The sequence below is a fragment of the Camelina sativa genome, chromosome 15 (assembly GCF_030686135.1).
Source record: "Camelina sativa cultivar CO46 ecotype springtype chromosome 15, ASM3068613v1".
Taxonomy (NCBI): domain Eukaryota; kingdom Viridiplantae; phylum Streptophyta; class Magnoliopsida; order Brassicales; family Brassicaceae; genus Camelina; species Camelina sativa.
The window spans coordinates 9,614,035-9,631,842 of NC_141894.1; the positions used below are offsets into that span (position 1 = coordinate 9,614,035).

Consider the following 17,808-nt stretch of genomic DNA (forward strand, 5'->3'; position numbering starts at 1 on the left):
AGACTTTTCTAGTTGGCGAAAATATTGTTAAACAAATTTATCTACAAAAACAAATATTAACCTTCTAAATATACAAACAAAAGTAGGGTTTTGTTTTTTTTGTTAACAATAAGAGTACACTCGAGAGACGACAGATCTCTCGTCCTCAAGATGGTGCATTCGTATAATTCATCTGAAATCCAGCAAGTCGATTCAAGAATTTACTCACCCTACTCGAGGTATTACATTTCTAGTTAGGGTTTTTAAATTAAAACTTTATTTGCTGTTTGTTTTTTTTTTTAATTATTTTCCTTGCATCTTCTACAACACTTGCTTGTCCCCCAAGCTACCCTTCACATCTGAAAGATTATCGTGAAGCTCTAGAACAAATATCCAGAGTTAATGATCGAATAAAGGAACTCGAAGAGCGGATGATGAGACTAGATGCCGGTATATATATGTTTTAAGTTTCTATTTTATCATTTATTTTATTGGTTACCCTTGTTATTTTCTTGGTTACCCTTGTTATGCCGGTATATATATGTCACTCTCTTGTTATGATCAATCTTTATAGTGTCTTAAGGTTTTTTTGTATTCTTGCAGCCAGGGCCAAACGCAAAGAAGAACTGATGGAGGATTTTAGGAAGATCGACGAGGAGGAGGAAAGGAGAAAGACAGAGTTGCTTAGGAACATTGAAGCACTTCAAAAGTATGTTGTTAACAACTGATTTATTTATAGGAAATAGATAAGATCATTGTTTTTAATACTTTTATTGGTTACCCTTTGCTACTACTATATAGGTTACTACTCCACAGCAAGCTTTGAGGATCAAACAAGGGTTTTAAAATAAATGGAATTCTGAGGGGTTTTTGTGTTTTTCTTTTGTAGAAATTTAGTGATTTACATAAATTTTATCATCTGCAATTATCTTTTTAGTTATTATAATATTTTACGATGATTTCTTACTTTATATGTTCGTAAAAGATGACGTTCTACACCTAGTATGTACACGACAATACACACACACAAAAAGGAAGATTAATTAGTTTTATGTACTTCTGTCATCTCTTGGTGGAAAAAACATTTTTAATACAATGAACAATGGAAACGTAGGATAAATATTATTAACTCTTCGAACTTTCAAACAATAAGTACATACAACATGGAAGAAAAATTAAAATTATTTTATTTTATATGAGATAAGATTTGGAAAATATATTTAACAACAACAGACTAATTCAGACGTGGGGGTTTTGGTAATTTAATTATTCCGATAATTGGAGGATTTTCAAAGTCCTTTAACAGTTTAAGTAACTTATGTGGAAGGGTTATATTGAAAATTATTTAAAGTATTTGACAAATTATGCAATTACTTTCTTATCAGTTAGTAAATTACCGAACGTATAAAAGGAATTGAAAACAAACTCTCTCGCTCTCGATCTCTCTTTTTCTCTTGAATCATGGCAGAGTTCATTCTCAAAAAATCTCAGGTCGAGTTTATCAAAGAACTAGAGCAAACGCCTTCCATGGCAGAAAAGATAGTTAAACTCGATGAGTTCATCCGAAGAAACGAAGAAGAGCATAGAGAAGAGGTTCGTATGAGGAAAGATTGGGAGGAGATCGATAAACGAGTTGACGAGCAGAAGAAAGCAGTGGCCGAGAAGTTGAAAGAATTCGATGAAAAGATACATGAACTTAAAACAGGTTTAGTAATGATTCTTCTCTTTCATTCATATCCTCTTAATTTCATTTTCTTGATTTCTTTAAAACAAAAACAGAGTATACTCTGTTTCGGAGCGTGCGTGAGAAGTTATCTCCACCATCCTCCACACATTCTCTTGCCCCACCGGACCTTGCATTATCTTTAGGCTCAATGCTCCCGCCGAGACTCCCCCTTCCACCATCTTCATCATACTCTCAACCAGCAACGGCCTCGTCGATGCTCTTCGATCTACCACCGCCGGGAACTTTCGTACCGCCGCAGGCATTATATTCCATGTTCCACCACCACCAACGGCTCCGTTCTCCTATCAGCCACGGCCTGAATCTTTTGTGCCTCCACCGACATACTCTCTCCCGCCGCCGGGGTTCCCTCCTTCATGTTATCCACCACCAACGGCCCCGTTGTCGTACTCCTCTGGCTTACCTTTCTCTTGGCCACAACCTACTACATGGAACCCTTTCTATGGCTCATTACCACCGGTTCAAGAAGAACCAGAAGCTGCAGAACCAAGATTCAGATTGCAATGGACAGAGGAGCTCATAAGGTCGTTCGATGAAGCAGTGCATTCACTCGGCGGATTATTTAGTAAGTCTTCTTATCACTTTTCTAAAGAAACTGTGCTTTGATTTTCATATTTAGGACATTCTGCTTAGTTTTCTTGTTTTTCCTCTTTCGGCAGCCGCTACTCCTAAAGGAGTCAAACAGGCGATGGGCATCGAAGGTATAACTGAACAACAAATCAGCAGCAGACTGCAGGAATCTCGAACCCGGGCCACGGACAAGCGCCCAAGAATTGACGACGACGTCGCTGGACCATCATCGAGCAAAAGAAGACATTAATTGAGTCTCGGGAATGAGTATTGTATTAGGGTTTTTTTGTTGGGTTTAAAAGTTAAAAAAACAAAAAACAAAAATCATCTTTGGTCATTAGCTACGGGAGTAATGCATTGCATTGATTCTGAGACTGTTTTTGATTTGTTTGCCATGCACACACCCCTCTCTTTCTACGTCTTTCAAGTGTTGCCCCTTTTTTTAATATACAATCACTAGAATGATTCAGTTGTTTGTCCTTTTTTGCTTGTAAATAACTTTTCTTCACAACATATAATTTCACTCGTATCGTATACATCGAATCACAGAAGGAAATTTGTGTAGAAGTAAAACATTTTTGAAGCGTACACATACTAACTGTGAAGAATACAAAAACTCTTTTGTCACTTTCTGGACTAGATATACTGTACATATGTTCGTCTTAATTAAGAATCCTATAATTAAAACAATTTCATCTTTAGCACAGTACGTTGTACGTAGCATCTTAATATTCTTATTACTTCAACAGCACGCGTAACAGGAGAAGAGGTTACATGTACATAATAAACACTGAAGCTTTGAGGATCAAACGAGGGGTCTAAAAATAAATGATTTTTTTTTGGGTCTTTTTTGGTATCTATTGATGACATTACTTTTATCATCTGCAATTATCTTCTAGTTCTTATTGTATTTTTAGTTTATAATCGATTACAAGATGACGTTCTACGTACAAACACAAAAAGGGAGATTTCATGCATGTTTCTGTCGCATCTTGGTGGTAGATGCATTTTTTAAACAAAGAGTAGTGGAGACCTTTTAATATAAAAAGAAACTTCCTTTCCAATAATGCGTGTGTTAACTTATAATTAATCTCATTATAGAAAAAAATGTAAACCAAGCAATTGATGAGAAGAAAATTACGAAACCGAAAACAACATTTTTAATAGTTTTGGTGATCAGTTCTAGTTTTTTCTAATGTTTCTAAGAACTATCAAAGTATATCACATTGAATGTTCTTTTAGATCTTTACTGGTTTTTTTTCCAAAAATACTCATGGTTGTTATCTAAATTACTTTTTTGTTTTGTAAGAGCAAAGAATGAAAAGGTGAATTTACCCGGCAGAAAATATTTTTTTTATTGGTAACTGTTATACTTTGATTGGTAAATAAAATTTATATAATCTCATTCATCCTGATTTGTATCCTATCTATTCTCTATATTGACGTCGTTTCCAGCAATTCATCATATATAGTTTGGTGGCCATTAATTTCGTGTTTTTAACCTTATATATATAGTGTTTAAGTTTGATATTAATTGTTAAAAAAAAAGTAAAGTGGTGGCGCTATAATATAGGATGGGGAGACTTTTCTAGTTGGCGAAAATATTGTTAAACAATTTAATCTACAAAAACAAATATATATCAACCTTAAAAATATACAAACAAAAGTAGGATTTTGTTTCTTTTGTTAACGATAAGAGGTACAGTCGAGAGACGACAGAACTCTCGTCCTCAAGATGGTGCATTCGTATAATTCATCTGAGATCCAGCAAGTCGATTCTAGAATTTACTCGAGGTATTGTATTTACAGCTAGGATTTTATTTTTTTTTAATTTTTTTTTTGGCTGTTTTTTTATTTTAATTATTTTCCTTGCAATCTTCTACAACATTTGCTTGTCCCCCAAGCCACCCTTCACATTCAATCCCACTGATGAAAAATTGTCGTGAATTTCTAGAAGAAATCTTCAAACTCGAATCAGTTCCAGAACAAATATCCAGAGTTGATGATCGAATAAAGGAACTCGAAGAGCGGAAGATGAGAGAAGATACCGGTATATATATATATATATGTTTTAAGTTTCTATTTTTTCGTTTATATATATATATATATATATATATATATATATATCACTCTCTTGTTATGATTAATCTTTATAGTGTCTAAGGTTTTTTGTATTCTTGCAGTCAGGGCCAAACTCAAAGAAGAACTGAGGGAAATCACGGAGTTGCATATGAAAGTCGCCGAGGAGCTTAGGAAGATGGACGAGGAGGAGGAAAGGAGAAACACCGAGTTCCTTAGGAACATTGAAGCTGTTAAAAAGTAAGTTTAACAACTGATTTATAGATCTGATCATTGTTTGTAATACTTTATTGGTAGATTAATGATTATTTTTCCTACTATAGGTTACTACTCCATAACAAGCTTTGAGGATCAAACAAGAGTTTATAGAAAATTTTCAGTTTTTATTTTGTTTTTTTTGGTATCTATTGATTTCATTTTAAAATAGGTAATATATATATTCTCACAAATAACATAAAAATAAGTTTTGTTTCCAAATTTAGAACATCATCTAAAAGATTACAAAAATATTTTAAATTTTTAATCTAAAAGTTACAAAAAAGTTTATCTAAAATGTTCTAATTTAAAAAAGTTTTGTTTCAAAAAGAAAGATACAAAACTTTCAAAACATCATCTAATAACACCATGTTTCAAAATTAAACTATAAATACTAAATCCTACCCTTAAAACATATACCTTAAATATAAAATAATCAACTCAAACCCAAAAAAAAATATAAGTAAATTAAAATTATTATAATTGTGTCAACTTATGCTAGTTTTGAAGTTTGTGGATTGTGTTTTTATAATTGTCCATAAAATTTGTTTTAGTGCTATTTTATGGTATTTTTCTTTAAAATTTAATGATTTACATTAATTTTAGAAAAATACCCTAGAATATCACAAAGAAATGTTTTATTGACAATTATAGCACAAACTTTCGAGATGGCATTAGGATATCACCAAAAAATGTAAATTTCTAAAAGTTACAAAAGAGATTTTTTTTTTTTTTTTTAAATTAAAGATTTGGGTTAATTATATTAAAATTAGGTTATAGTTTTGAGAAGTATGGTTTAGTATATAGAGTTGAGGGTTTAATTTTAAAGATATAAAGTTTAGTTTTTTTTTTTTTAACTCTGGATTTATTATTTTTGATTGCAAATTATGAGAACTATTACATATGATTTTACCATGGACAATTCCTTCCGATTCTATTAGATTCACTACATAACAAAATTTATAGCCGATTGCCTCAGCCAAAGAGTAATTGTGTCAGTTTATTTCAATCTCCGATTGATGGTTGTCATTCTGTCTCCCATAGACAAAAACTTATGACTACAACTATTCACATTAGCTTATATATTGGGTGTTCTTCATGATGGTGTTGAGCCAAGTGTGAGATCAAACAAAGTATTGTGGCCTCCAGTGAATTTTAGAGTTTTGTTGAAGTTTATCAAGAAGATCTCTTCAAAGGATGGTACGGTGGATATTATTTCTGTATTGAAACTACTTGTGAAGAATATTACAAAGTCGAGATATTTCAAAATGACTTTAGTACGGAAGCATTGGTACCATTATGTCTATATTCCAGAATTATGTTTGGCTACATTGAGTTTACAGTTATGGTTCGCAAAAAGAAAGTTCAGCCACAAGATGCTGCAAGCAAATCATAACAGAGAAAAATCAAATATGAAGTTGGACAATAACCGATCTTATGAACGGTTAGCGAGTAAGGCTACTCTTCGGAAAACATCATCAATTTCTCTTCTGTTGTATTTTTCTTAGTGTACGATATGTAATAATTGTGTTACAGTAATTTTGTATAACGATTTTGTAATTACTTACTTTTGAATTTAATGAAAGTTTGATTTGCAGAAAAAAAAAAAAAAAAAAAAAAACAATCTTGGTATTATTATCTTTTTTAAAAATAATATTAAGAAAAACGGTAGGTAGGCAACGTTGTAATATTAATTTTCAGAGTATGGCGAGTTTTTTTTTGGCAACACTAATATTGTTAATCTTTTCCCTATAATTTCAGCGACAAAAAGTTGAGTTTGTTTGGCGAAAGAGAAGAAGGAGACGACATATCTCGTTGTCGAGAATGGTGCATGCACAGTCGCATTATTCATTTGAAGTCCGACAAGTCCGTTCACGTTTATTCTTAATTCGTCATCCTCGTCCAAGATACTTAAAGAAGATCAGGTAAATTTCGAGGGTTTTTAATGTGTTGTTTTTTTTTCCACTCTGATTTAAAAACCTTTCTTCTCTCCCAAGCTTCTCTTCACTTTCAATCCCCAGGAAGGATCGTGATGAGTTCCTGGAAGAAATCTCAAAACTCAAATCAGTTCCGGAAATAATATCCAGAATTGACGACTATCTTAAACAAATCAAAGAGGAGATCAGGGATCTAGATTTAGGTACTGATTTTGATTTATCTATTTGATCATTCTTTCTATTTTATTCTCTCTTTTAAATAAACTAGGCGTTGATACACTAAAATCTAATTTATACAACATCCTTTAAACAATGAAAGCCAATTCACAGATGTTTTAGTTACAAATCTTGATCGTTAGACTAGAGAGGGGAGCAAAAGTAATCAATCAGGATGAAACTTACAAACCTAACAATTTTTTACTAATTACAAAAAAAGATTCATAAAACATAGAATTCAGCTATATAATAATCAAAGACTAAAGGTTATATAACACGGGAATTCTATGTTATAGGCGGTGGAGTGGAGATGATCATCGAAATTGAGAAGTCTCGAGAGAGAGGAGAACACGGGAAGCGAAGAAAGAAACAAAAAAACCCCAATTTTTTTTTTTTCTTTTCCGCACCCAATCACCTTCTTACACGCTCAAGGTCCTTATCGATCCTAAAAAATCCAAAAAAAGGATCGATTTTATTAGAGAAGTTGGGCTTTTGATGGGCTGGATTTATTTTCCATAAAATAAAGAGTTGGTCCATCAATGGTTGGTGGATTGGGAAAATTTCCTTTTTCACACAGACGCGTTTCCTTTCCCAAGTCGAAACAGGAGTCAGGAGTGAAACAACCGACTTAATTTAATTAGATCTTATAAATAGATTGATATCACACTCCATTATTGAACCATTACTACAATTGTTTCGCTTTCTTATCTGTCCAAGTAAAACAAAAAAATCAGAGATCGAAACAAAACCTAGATTTAAAGAGAGTACTGTTAATTACCATGGATAGGAATAGGATGATGAGAAAGCCTCCGCGTGTAGACGAGTCCTCGTTGAAGCATGTCTCTTTTCTTGGCAGAGGAAGCTTTGGCTGTGTCTCTCTCCAACGCGATTCTAACTTCCGACTCTACGCAAAGAAGTCATCTTCTTCGTTCAATCAAGTGAAGGATTTCAATAAAGAGGTTAGGATCATGCTTCGTTTCCGCAATCATCCACGCATCGTCCAAGCCTTAAGCTCTTTTGTTCACTTATCCGCCCCACCAGACGCAGAAGGATGTCACATCTATATGGAATATGCCTCCAAAGGCACTCTCTTCAATATGATCTCCCGGTTTCGTGGGAGGCCGATGCCTGAGAATATGATCGGACGCGCCGCTTTTATGATCCTACAAGGACTCGAGATTCTTCACTCAAACGGCTACGTTCACTGCGACCTCAAGCCAGCCAACGTCCTCGTCTTCCCGTCCACCACTGTTGGAGAGCCATGGTGTTGGATATGGGTTTCACCCAGCTTTAACAGGCTTTCCTACAGGCCCACTATCGAAACAGTCACCCCAAAAACCCAGGAAGGCAGACCAACTAAAGCCCACTTGTCGGGCCGATTAAGCTCCTAGAAGGCCCAATTAAGACGGACAGCCCAATAAATGACGGCCCGAATAAGAACGATCGCCGACTTTACTTGAGGACAATCCCACATTGATCCCGAGGCAGAGAGGTGAAACGTCCCATCAGCTATAAATACCAAGGGAGCAGCTTGCAGAAGGCATCAAGTAACATCGGGCAAGAGTCAGGAGTAAATCTGATTCTAAGCTATAGTTCAGTTAGTCATTTTGAGAAGCACAATTCTCTGTAATTAGCCGAACGACTTATAACGGTTATATTGTAATTCAACGATCTTTGACTATCTTAATAAAAGTCCTTTGTTTCACCCTTTCTATTATATCATCCTCGAGTTAGTAGCTATACTAGTTCAACATTTGGTGCGCATCCAGGGAAACAAACAAGGAAATCTTTTGAAGAAAGTCCAACATCGACGAAGCACATTTTGAGCAATGGCAGAAAGAGAAACGACGGGCAGCGACGGATATGTGGCGGACACGCCGGACCGCATCCAGCAGGCCCAAGATGAGCTTCCAATACCGCCGACCCGGCCCCCGACAACGCCAAACGGCTCGATCAGAGAAGGCATCAGCGCCCTCGACATAGGAGCACTAATGCGAAGCATCCTGGAAAAGATCGACGCCCAAGACAGAAAGACAGAGGAACGATTCGCCACTCTCTCTAGCGTCTGTGCAAAACTACAAGAAAATGCCGAACATCCAGACGGCACCAATAGAGCCGATCCCAATAGCGCCGATCAGAACCAGAGCGGGGAATTGGCCGAACTCAAAAGTCAAATGAAGGATGTCACAAGCAAGTTCCACCAAGCAACCAGTGCGGCACCTGATGTAGACCATATGTTGGAGCAGTCCCAAAAAACTCCATTCACTGCGCAAATCCGTCGGGTCGTCGTTCGTCCCGATTGCAAAACAAAGCACCTGCCTCCGTATAAGGGAGATTCGGACCCAACTCACCATTTGACATCCTTCGAGATCGCAATCCATCGTTGCGAGTTTTCCCCGGAAGAGCTAGACGCTGGAAAGTGTCAGCTATTCATCGAAAACCTGAGCGGCGACGCCCTCGGCTGGTTCTCCTCTTTGCCGCCTGACTCAATCGACAGCTTCCGTACACTCTCGCTGACCTTCTTGAAACAATACTCGATATTGGCCGTCCCCACCGCGACAATCGCTGATCTCCACAATATCGAGCAAGGGGAGCATGAGCCGTTGCGAACGTTCATGGATAGGTTCAAAAAGATTGCCACACAGGTAAAAGCACCCCATAGCGTTTCGCTTGCAGCCCTTCACAAGGCCCTATGGTACGAATCAGCGTTCCGAAAAGATCTCAAGTTGAACAGATTCCCAACTTTCCAAGATGCCCTCCATCGAGCGGGAGTCCACATTGAACTGGAAAAAGAAAACGTCATCTACGACAAAAAACGTGCTTCTACTGGAATTCAAGTGCCAACTGGCAAAGCAAAAGAGGTATACCACGAACCTCGCCAACACCTCGACAAAGAATACCTCGCGGACAGTAAGAAGCGCGGCGCAACGTACCTCGTCAATGACGCCCCGCCAACCCCCGCAGTCAGCTCGTCAGCTATAGTACCAGCGACCCCACCAAAAGGGGCAAGAGAAGAGCCTGACCATAACTTGTATTGCGAGTTACATGAGTACACCGGGCACTCTACGCAGTCTTGCAGACACTTGCAAAACGCGCTGCTGGGCAAGTACCTCAACGGCGAGGTCAAAGTGGAGTTACGCCAGTACAAGAGTAATGCCCCGCGAGCGCGAGGTCGAGGACGCCATGGGCATCAAGAACGAGGTCCAAATAACCATTTCAACAATGGACCAGCGCCGAATAACCAGCCCGCAGCTGGCAACCAGGTGGGAGGACAAGAAAACCAACCGGCTGACGCGCCACCACCTCCAGCCCGTCGTATAATTAATGTCATAAGAGGAAGTCTACCGTACGACCCTAACTGGCCTCGCGCCTTATATCCCGTCCACGACGTCGAGAGAGCCGAACGCGATTGGTTGCCTGGCAGAACACCTATATGCCGATCGTACTCTCCGATCATGTTCGGAGAAGGGGACACTTCCGAGCATCGGACTTCGCCCACTGGACCTGTCGTTGTTGAAATAAACATTGGCGATTGCTTAGCCCCGGATGTGTTGGTCGATACAGGAAGCTCTGTTAACGTCATCTTCCTGAGGGCACTCCCGCAGATAAAGGTCGACCTGCACTTGACCATGCCCGAAGTACAAACCTTGACTGGTTTCGATGGATGCTCTCTTACCTCTTCAGGAACGATCATGCTCCCAATGAGGGTCGGTGGTACGGTTCACCTCTTTGACTTCGCAGTCGTCGACCGTCCAAGCGCGTATAATGCCATCCTTGGGACGCCTTGGGACGCCTTGGCTCCATAAAATGAAAGCTGTGGTTTCCACTTACCATCAATGTGTTAAATTCCCAACGGAGTTCGGCAATTACACCCTCTACGCCGACCCGACGGCGACCCAATGGCCGCCCCGTCGCCGTCTTGACATGATAATGGGAGGATTGACAGCATGTAGAGATTCCGTGCGGTCAATTCGCGACTATGTAAAGGCCGGCACAACTGCGGTCCCACCCTTCGTACCTCCGATTACGTTCACAGCAAACGACTTGGATGGAGTCAACTTCCCGCACAACGACCCTCTCGTCATCGAATTACACGTTGGAGAGAGCGAAGTAACAAGGATTATGGTCGACACGGGAATCTCCGTCAACGTAATCTTTCGGGATGTCCTCGACAAAATGGAGGTCAATAATAGAGAAATCAAACCATCGATCACGCCGCTCACCGGGTTCGACGGAAATTACATGACGACGTCCGGCACAATCAAGTTGCCAATCTACGTATCCGGCATATCCTCGTGGCACAAGTTTGTTGTGGTCGACAAGCCGGCTGTTTATAACATCATTCTCGGATCCCCCTGGATTCACGACATGCAGGCCGTCCCATCCACTTATCATCAGTGTGTGAAGTTCCCCCTGTCCGGCCAGATATTCACAATCAAGGGCAATCAAGCAGACGCTAGGAACTGTTTCGTAATCGAATGCAAGTTACGGAAGGCCGCTGATTTATAGCAATCACAGCAAGCGCTAGACGAGCCGCCAGCACCTAGCCCCGAGGAAATTCCGAGTCACCACCTGCTCGACGAAATCAATATCGACGAGAGTGACCCAAAGCGGTGCGTTGGGATCGGCGCTGATCTCGGCCCGGCAATAAGAATCGAACTGGTCCAATTCTTGAAGGACAACGCTTCCACTTTTGCCTGGTCTTTTGACGATATGGTTGGAATCAGCATGGACGTCACAAGTCATGAACTTAATGTCGATCCCACTTATAAACCCGTCAAGCAGAAGCGGCGGAAGCTCGGACCCGAACGGTCTAAAGCAGTAAATGACGAGGTCAAAAAATTGTTAGATGTCGGGTCAATCATGGAGGTTAAGTATCCTGAGTGGCTAGCAAATCCGGTGGTGGTTAAAAAGAAAAATGGGAAGAACAGAGTCTGCATCGACTTCACGGATCTCAATAAAGCCTGCCCCAAGGATAGCTACCCGCTACCACATATAGAGAGGCTCGTCGAGGCCACGGCAGGCAATGCATTGCTCTCCTTCATGGACGCCTTCCCAGGATATAACCAAATCTTGATGCACACCGACGACCGCGAAAAAACCGCCTTTATCACAGATCAAGGCACGTTCTGCTAAAAAGTAATGCCGTTCGGTCTGAAAAACGCAGGAGCCACCTATCAACGTCTTGTCGATAAGATGTTTGCAGACCAATTAGGAATAACTATGGAGGTGTACATCGACGATATGTTAGTCAAATCCGCGAGCGCAAACGATCATGTCGAGCACCTGCGAAAGTGTTTTCAAACCCTGAATAAGTATAACATGAAACTCAACCCGGCAAAATGCTCATTCGGTGTGACGTCAGGAGAATTTCTAGGGTACATCGTCACAAAAAGGGGAATAGAGGCAAACCCGAAGCAAATAAAAGCCATACTCGACATGCCCTCGCCGCGAAACAAGTGCGAAGTCCTACGCCTGATCGGCAGGATAACAGCTTTAAACCGATTCATTTTGCGGTCAACCGATAAAAGCTTACCGTTCTATCAATTGCTGCGATCGACGAACAAAGCGTACGAATGGACCGCCGAATGCGAGCAGGCGTTCGTCGAGTTAAAAACTTATTTAACCACCCCTCCCATACTTTCAAAGCCCGAGGAAAGAGAAAAGCTCTACCTGTATATCGCCATTTCGAGGTCGGCAGTTAGCGGAGTATTAGTTAGAGACGACCGAGGCGAACAAAAGCCAATCTTCTACGTCAGCAAGACCCTCGACGGGGCTAAGTTGCGTTATCCGAACCTGGAAAAAATTGCATATGCCATGGTAATTTCAGCTTGTAAGCTCAGACCCTATTTCCAGTCACATACAATCGCGGTCCTGACGAACCAACCTCTGCGGCAAATTCTTCATAGCCCGGGAAAATCAGGTCGCATGGCGAAGTGGGCAATCGAATTAAGTGAATATGATATCGAATATCTGGGCCGAACTTGCATGAAGTGTCAAGTATTGGCAGATTTCATTGTCGAGCTGCCTCAACATTTCACCTCTCCTACTTCAAGCGAAGAAAACTGGTATTTGTACGTTGACGGAGCTTCGTCGCAGCATGGTTCAGGAATTGAGATTCGCCTAACATCCCCAACTGGAGAGGTTGTTGAGCAGTCGTTCCGCCTCAACTTCACCGCAACAAACAATGAGTCAGAGTATGAAGCTTTACTTGCCGGAATGCGGCTTGCAGCGGGGATCGGCGTAAAAAGGCTTCACGCCTACTGCGATTCCCAGCTCGTCGCAAACCAATACAATGGAGAGTACGGTACCAAATGCAGCCCCATGGACGCATACTTAAAGATAGTAAAGGAGCTCGCAAAGGGGTTCGACCATTTCATGATCGACAAGAAGAGGCCCAGCGAGTAATGCAGGAAACGCATGAAGGAGCTGGAGGAAACCATTTCGGCGGACACGCCTTAGCACTAAAAATCAGGAAACATGGAATATACTGGCCGACTATGGTCAGTGACTGCGAACAGTTCGCCATGAAGTGCGAAAAGTGTCAGAGACATGCGTCCGATATACACGCCCCGGCAGAATTACTCTCAACAACAACAGCGCCGTACCCGTTCATGAGATGGGCAATGGATATCGTCGGACCACTGCCCGCGTCGCACGGCAAAAAGTTTCTTCTTATATTGACTGACTACTTCACCAAGTGGGTTGAGGCTGATTCCTATAAGAAAATCCAACCGAATGAGGTCCAAAATTTTGTGTGGAAAAACATAATATGCCGACACGGATTACCTTACGAAATCGTAGCAGATAACGGATCGCAGTTTATATCCAAGAAATTCGACGTTTTCTGCGCAAGTTGGCGTATCCGGCTCAGTAAGTCAACCCCGAGGTACCCTCAAGGCAACGGTCAGGCTGAGGCGACCAATAAGACTATCTTAAGTGGCTTAAAAAAGCGGCTCGAAGAAAAGAAAGGCCTCTGGGCCGACGAGCTAGACGGCGTGCTATGCTCTCACCGAACAACTCCACGAAGAGCATCAGGACAAACACCATTCTCGCTAGCTTATGGCCTGGAAGCAATGGCGCCAGCCGAAGTAAGCGTCGGCAGTTTAAGCCAGACTATGCTAGTCAAGAACGCCGAGCTAAACGACAAAATGCTCTATGACAGCCTCGACGAGATCGAAGAGCTAAGAGATCGCGCCTTGCTCCGAATTCAGAATTACCAACAGGCGGCAGCTCGTCATTATAACAAAAAGGTCAACCTGCGATCCCTCAGCGAGGGAGACCTCGTTCTACGCAAGGTGTTCGAAAACACCGCCGAGCTCAACGCTGGTAAGCTCGGTGCAAAATGGGAAGGGCCGTACCAAGTGTCCAAAGTTGTTCGCCCGAGAGTTTATGAACTAATTACCATGTCCGGCGAAGCTATTCCGCGATCCTGGAACGCTGGCAACCTTAAGCGCTATTTCTATTAAGAAATTTATATATTACGCATATTATATTTCTGTTTCCATCTAGGAGTATTTAATATCTATGTAATTTGAACTACGATCGGCTTGATCCTTTTAAAAAAAAAAAAAAAAAAAAGGGGTAGGTAGGCAACCTGAAAAGGTGCAGCCACTACTTATGAATGCAATTTTCTTTGATAAATCCCTGCGTTCCTTTTATTAAGCATATTGTCTTGCAAAAATCGACAAATATCATACAGGCAACAACCAAAAGCAAAAAAAAATACAACCAAACAAGGTCGACAATTTGGCCAGTTGTCCCGACTAAAACAAAATAATAATAAATTGCACTCCACGCGAAGTGTAAATCGTAAGCCGAGCTCTAACCATTGCTCCCAAATAAACCAAGGCCGACAAGCAAAATAAGCCGCCACCAGCGCGCAATCTCTTCGGTTCCAAAGTAGGGAATAAGCCGAGCTTTAATACGCGAATCCAACGCTTCTCGCTCCCAAACTCTAACAGCCGCATCCTGCAAAAGCAGACAAAAAAAAACGGTTCCGAACAAGGACTTTCGGCTCGACACAATAAGATGAGAGACGTCTCACTGTTGAGGATAACCCAAATATAACATAAACACCTGAAAATAAAACTCGCCGAGCGGGTAAAGCGTTCAACAAAAAATACATATTACGACCAACCGTAATACAAAAGTTCCGAGAATAGTAAGTAACCCAACACACGGGTACCAAAAAAAAAAGAAGGAAACGGTTCATCAACCGATAAAGACATATAATACGCCGAGCACCCTCAGCGACTCTCACGGACTTTACGGCTGTAAACACGAACTCGGTCACGGAGCCAGAAAGGCAACGCACAGAACTTCCCGAACCCAAATTGCTCCCAATCCTCTGGCCCAGCCTCCAATTTCCGCATCCCCATCTCAAGGTCCATGATCTGCTTGACCAGAAACTCATGTTGGCAACGGTAGGCCCGGTGCTGAATCTCGATCTACCAATAACAAGAAAGAAAGAAGCAAAATAGTTAGAAGGTCGAACTAGACAGTAGAAAGCTCAACATGACGAACTAACCGTCCTAAACCAGCCAACCGCCAGACGCCTTTCGTCGGGACTCAAGGACTGAAGGAACTCCACCGGAATCTCAGCAACACCCAGAACGAAGTTCCGCGGCAGTGGTCGAAACGGTGGTGACGCAGCAGCAACTGGTGGGCTTCTCCACAGAAAGAACAGATCGTTAGGACGAGCTTCAATGAATCGACCTGACCCATCACTAGGCTGAGCCGGATCGACACGAACTGGCGACGGAGAACGGCCAGTTCGAGGACGACCGAAAACAATCTGTTCACTGCGATTCACCGGAACCCATTCCCCCCGAGTCATTGGAGCTACTCATGATCGAAGCGGAGAAGGAGGAGGAGAGTATGAAGCAAGGAAAGATTGTCAGCAAACTGAAATAAAGAAAAGATGAAGAGAAGGTTGCATGATCCACTTTCGCCCACCCACGCCTCCCTTTATATAGCAAAGACAAGGCAGAAATGAAGCGACACGACGGTTAACTAGACGCCCGTCCACTTTCCCGCATTTAATGCACCTCCCTCCCCAGCCAACCGGCGTCTCGCAATAAAAATCGCGCCACACGCAACATCCGCATGCGGTAATGATGAGAAACGCCTTGGAAAAGCAATTCACCATTTAAACCAAACAATTAATACAGCGAAGCCGAAGGGTCCAAGAGTTGCAGCCACTTAGCGCATTAACGCCCTAGCTCGTCAAAAAAAGGGGGGGACTATGGCAAATCCTAACTTTGCCTAAGTCTTGCCCCAGCTCGTCAAAAAGGGGGGGGGACCATGGCAAATCCTAATTTTGCCTAAGTCTCGCCCCAGCTCGTCAAAAAGGGAGGGACTATGGCAAATCCTAACTTTACCTAAGTCTCGCCCCAGCTCGTCAAAAAGGGGGGGACTACGGCAAATCCTAACTTTGCCTAAGTCTTGCCCCAGCTCGTCAAAAAGGGGGGGGGGACCATGGCAAATCCTAATTTTGCCTAAGTCTCGCCCCAGCTCGTCAAAAAGGGAGGGACTATGGCAAATCCTAACTTTACCTAAGTCTCGCCCCAGCTCGTCAAAAAGGGGGGGACTACGGCAAATCCTAACTTTGCCTAAGTCTCGCCTCCAGCTCGTCAAAAAGGGGGGGACTGTGGCAAATCCTAACTTTGCCTAAGCCTCGCCCCAGCTCGTCAAAAAAAAAAAATATGTAATAAATTGCAATGACAGAACTTCGCAAACTTAGCAACCGTTACCATCATTCACAACCAAAAGGGAGGGGGAATTAATAAACCACCCTCAAAGTATTCAAGTCATACTAAAAAAAAAACGGGGGCGCAAAACATAAATAAGTCTTAAACGATAAGAGCCACAAACGGCATAGTTTCAAAGCCTCGCAGGGTCTATTCCGGCACAATTTCACCCTCGCCTTCAGGGGCGATGACTGGAGCAGGGGCTAGCGGATCCCTCACACCTGCATCACTGACAAGCCCAGCAATTTGAATGCTACGACCTGCATATAATGTTATGGTGATTATATAAAATATCGATAAATGATATCTATATATAATTACTAAAAGAACATTGTATAAATGTCAATATATTTTTTAGTACAAAAATATCATTTATATTTAGTGAATATGAAAAATAATGTATATAATATTAAGAAAAATAAATTTAAAGAATTTAATAATTGAAAAGTGAGAACAACTGTCGAAAATATATGCTGCTAAATGTCGTCTTGTTATGTAAAGTTAGGAGAAAACCTTCTCATAATATATAAGATTCTCATATTATTCCTTTCTTTTTTTTGGTCTATTCTTTTTTAACTCTTACTCCATTTTTTCTAACTTTTTGATTTTTTGTTTTGTTTTGATTTCAGATGCAAAAGCCAAAGACATACACGATTTAATGCAGGCAGAGGGACTGACTGAAAAGCAAATTCATAATCGTTTACAAGTTATGAAGCATGGTAGAGATCCCGCTGACGACTTAAACTGAAGATGAAGAATATATTGAAGAAATAGGTTTCTGAAGATATACTTACTTACATAAAACATAGTAATTGTAGACCATATTCCCCCCCCCCCCCCCCCCCCCCCCTTGGTTTGTGAACCTGATATTGTATTGCAAATTTGCAAACAATCATATTGTGAACCTGATATTGTATTGTAAATTTGCAAACAATCATATGTATGTACAAATCATAAACGTACGTGTTAATGTTTCTCATATTAGTGTTTGTCATATCATAATATTCAAATAATAATCATTTATCACAATCTTGTTAGGCCATTATATATTAGAATTGTTTAGTTCTCTTTCTCTTCTATTTCTTTTATTCAATTTTTGTGTAGGCAAATAAATCTCAGCTCTCTCCCAATAAGGTCTAATTATCTTGACTTTAGAATCAAAACTTTTACTTTTCTAAGATTAAAGTCGTAACCTTCATTCATATGATTTATTTGCATCTTATGTGGTCCAGTCTTCTTAGACAGATATGGCTTCACGAGGGTTGCTTAAAACCAC

The 17,808-nt window shown here is 40.9% G+C and overlaps 6 protein-coding genes across 6 annotated transcripts; 5 read left to right on the plus strand and 1 right to left on the minus strand.

Annotated features, from left to right (window-relative positions):
• The first annotated feature begins 93 nt into the window (after positions 1–93).
• On the plus strand, positions 94–895 carry LOC104746293 (uncharacterized). The gene is made up of 4 exons (XM_010467740.2): positions 94–218; positions 326–429; positions 583–688; positions 781–895. Exons 1-4 carry the CDS (start codon positions 151–153, stop codon positions 803–805), a joined length of 303 nt encoding a protein of 100 aa, XP_010466042.1. The 5' UTR covers positions 94–150; the 3' UTR covers positions 806–895.
• A 5,481-nt stretch (positions 896–6,376) lies between these two features.
• Positions 6,377–6,793, plus strand: LOC109129200 (uncharacterized). The gene is made up of 2 exons (XM_019236919.2): positions 6,377–6,554; positions 6,648–6,793. The coding sequence occupies exons 1-2, from the start codon at positions 6,452–6,454 to the stop codon at positions 6,791–6,793; spliced, it is 249 nt and encodes an 82-aa protein (XP_019092464.2). The 5' UTR covers positions 6,377–6,451.
• Positions 6,794–7,445: 652 nt separating this feature from the next.
• Positions 7,446–8,488, plus strand: LOC104748313 (mitogen-activated protein kinase kinase kinase 20). The gene has a single exon (XM_010469977.2). The coding sequence runs from the start codon at positions 7,560–7,562 to the stop codon at positions 8,169–8,171; it is 612 nt and encodes a 203-aa protein (XP_010468279.2). The 5' UTR covers positions 7,446–7,559; the 3' UTR covers positions 8,172–8,488.
• A 121-nt stretch (positions 8,489–8,609) lies between these two features.
• On the plus strand, positions 8,610–10,586 carry LOC147926438 (uncharacterized). The gene has a single exon (XM_087487065.1). It carries the CDS (start codon positions 8,610–8,612, stop codon positions 10,584–10,586), a length of 1,977 nt encoding a protein of 658 aa, XP_087343191.1.
• Position 10,587: 1 nt separating this feature from the next.
• On the plus strand, positions 10,588–11,916 carry LOC147926439 (uncharacterized). Its single transcript, XM_087487066.1, has 2 exons — positions 10,588–11,250; positions 11,299–11,916. The coding sequence occupies exons 1-2, from the start codon at positions 10,588–10,590 to the stop codon at positions 11,914–11,916; spliced, it is 1,281 nt and encodes a 426-aa protein (XP_087343192.1).
• Positions 11,917–14,604: 2,688 nt separating this feature from the next.
• On the minus strand, positions 14,605–15,619 carry LOC147926440 (uncharacterized). The gene is made up of 3 exons (XM_087487067.1): positions 15,311–15,619; positions 15,048–15,230; positions 14,605–14,751 (listed from the first exon to the last, which is right to left on the minus strand). Exons 1-3 carry the CDS (start codon positions 15,617–15,619, stop codon positions 14,605–14,607), a joined length of 639 nt encoding a protein of 212 aa, XP_087343193.1.
• Between the last annotated feature and the right edge of the window lie 2,189 nt (positions 15,620–17,808).

Excerpts from the sequence above, each read along its gene's own strand:
- LOC109129200 (XM_019236919.2), top strand. The coding sequence starts at position 6,452 with ATGGTGCATGCACAGTCGCATTATTCATTTGAAGTCCGACAAGTCCGT. Across the intron at positions 6,555-6,647 it reads ATACTTAAAGAAGATCAGGT|GGAAGGATCGTGATGAGTTC; the intron begins AAATTTCGAGGG and ends TTTCAATCCCCA.
- LOC104746293 (XM_010467740.2), top strand. The coding sequence starts at position 151 with ATGGTGCATTCGTATAATTCATCTGAAATCCAGCAAGTCGATTCAAGA. Across the intron at positions 430-582 it reads GATGATGAGACTAGATGCCG|CCAGGGCCAAACGCAAAGAA; the intron begins GTATATATATGT and ends GTATTCTTGCAG. Across the intron at positions 689-780 it reads AACATTGAAGCACTTCAAAA|GTTACTACTCCACAGCAAGC; the intron begins GTATGTTGTTAA and ends ACTACTATATAG.
- LOC104748313 (XM_010469977.2), top strand. The coding sequence starts at position 7,560 with ATGGATAGGAATAGGATGATGAGAAAGCCTCCGCGTGTAGACGAGTCC.
- LOC147926438 (XM_087487065.1), top strand. The coding sequence starts at position 8,610 with ATGGCAGAAAGAGAAACGACGGGCAGCGACGGATATGTGGCGGACACG.
- LOC147926439 (XM_087487066.1), top strand. The coding sequence starts at position 10,588 with ATGAAAGCTGTGGTTTCCACTTACCATCAATGTGTTAAATTCCCAACG. Across the intron at positions 11,251-11,298 it reads CAGACGCTAGGAACTGTTTC|CAAGCGCTAGACGAGCCGCC; the intron begins GTAATCGAATGC and ends TAGCAATCACAG.
- LOC147926440 (XM_087487067.1), bottom strand. The coding sequence starts at position 15,619 with ATGACTCGGGGGGAATGGGTTCCGGTGAATCGCAGTGAACAGATTGTT. Across the intron at positions 15,231-15,310 it reads CGGTTGGCTGGTTTAGGACG|ATCGAGATTCAGCACCGGGC; the intron begins GTTAGTTCGTCA and ends TGTTATTGGTAG. Across the intron at positions 14,752-15,047 it reads TTCGTGTTTACAGCCGTAAA|GATGCGGCTGTTAGAGTTTG; the intron begins GTCCGTGAGAGT and ends CTGCTTTTGCAG.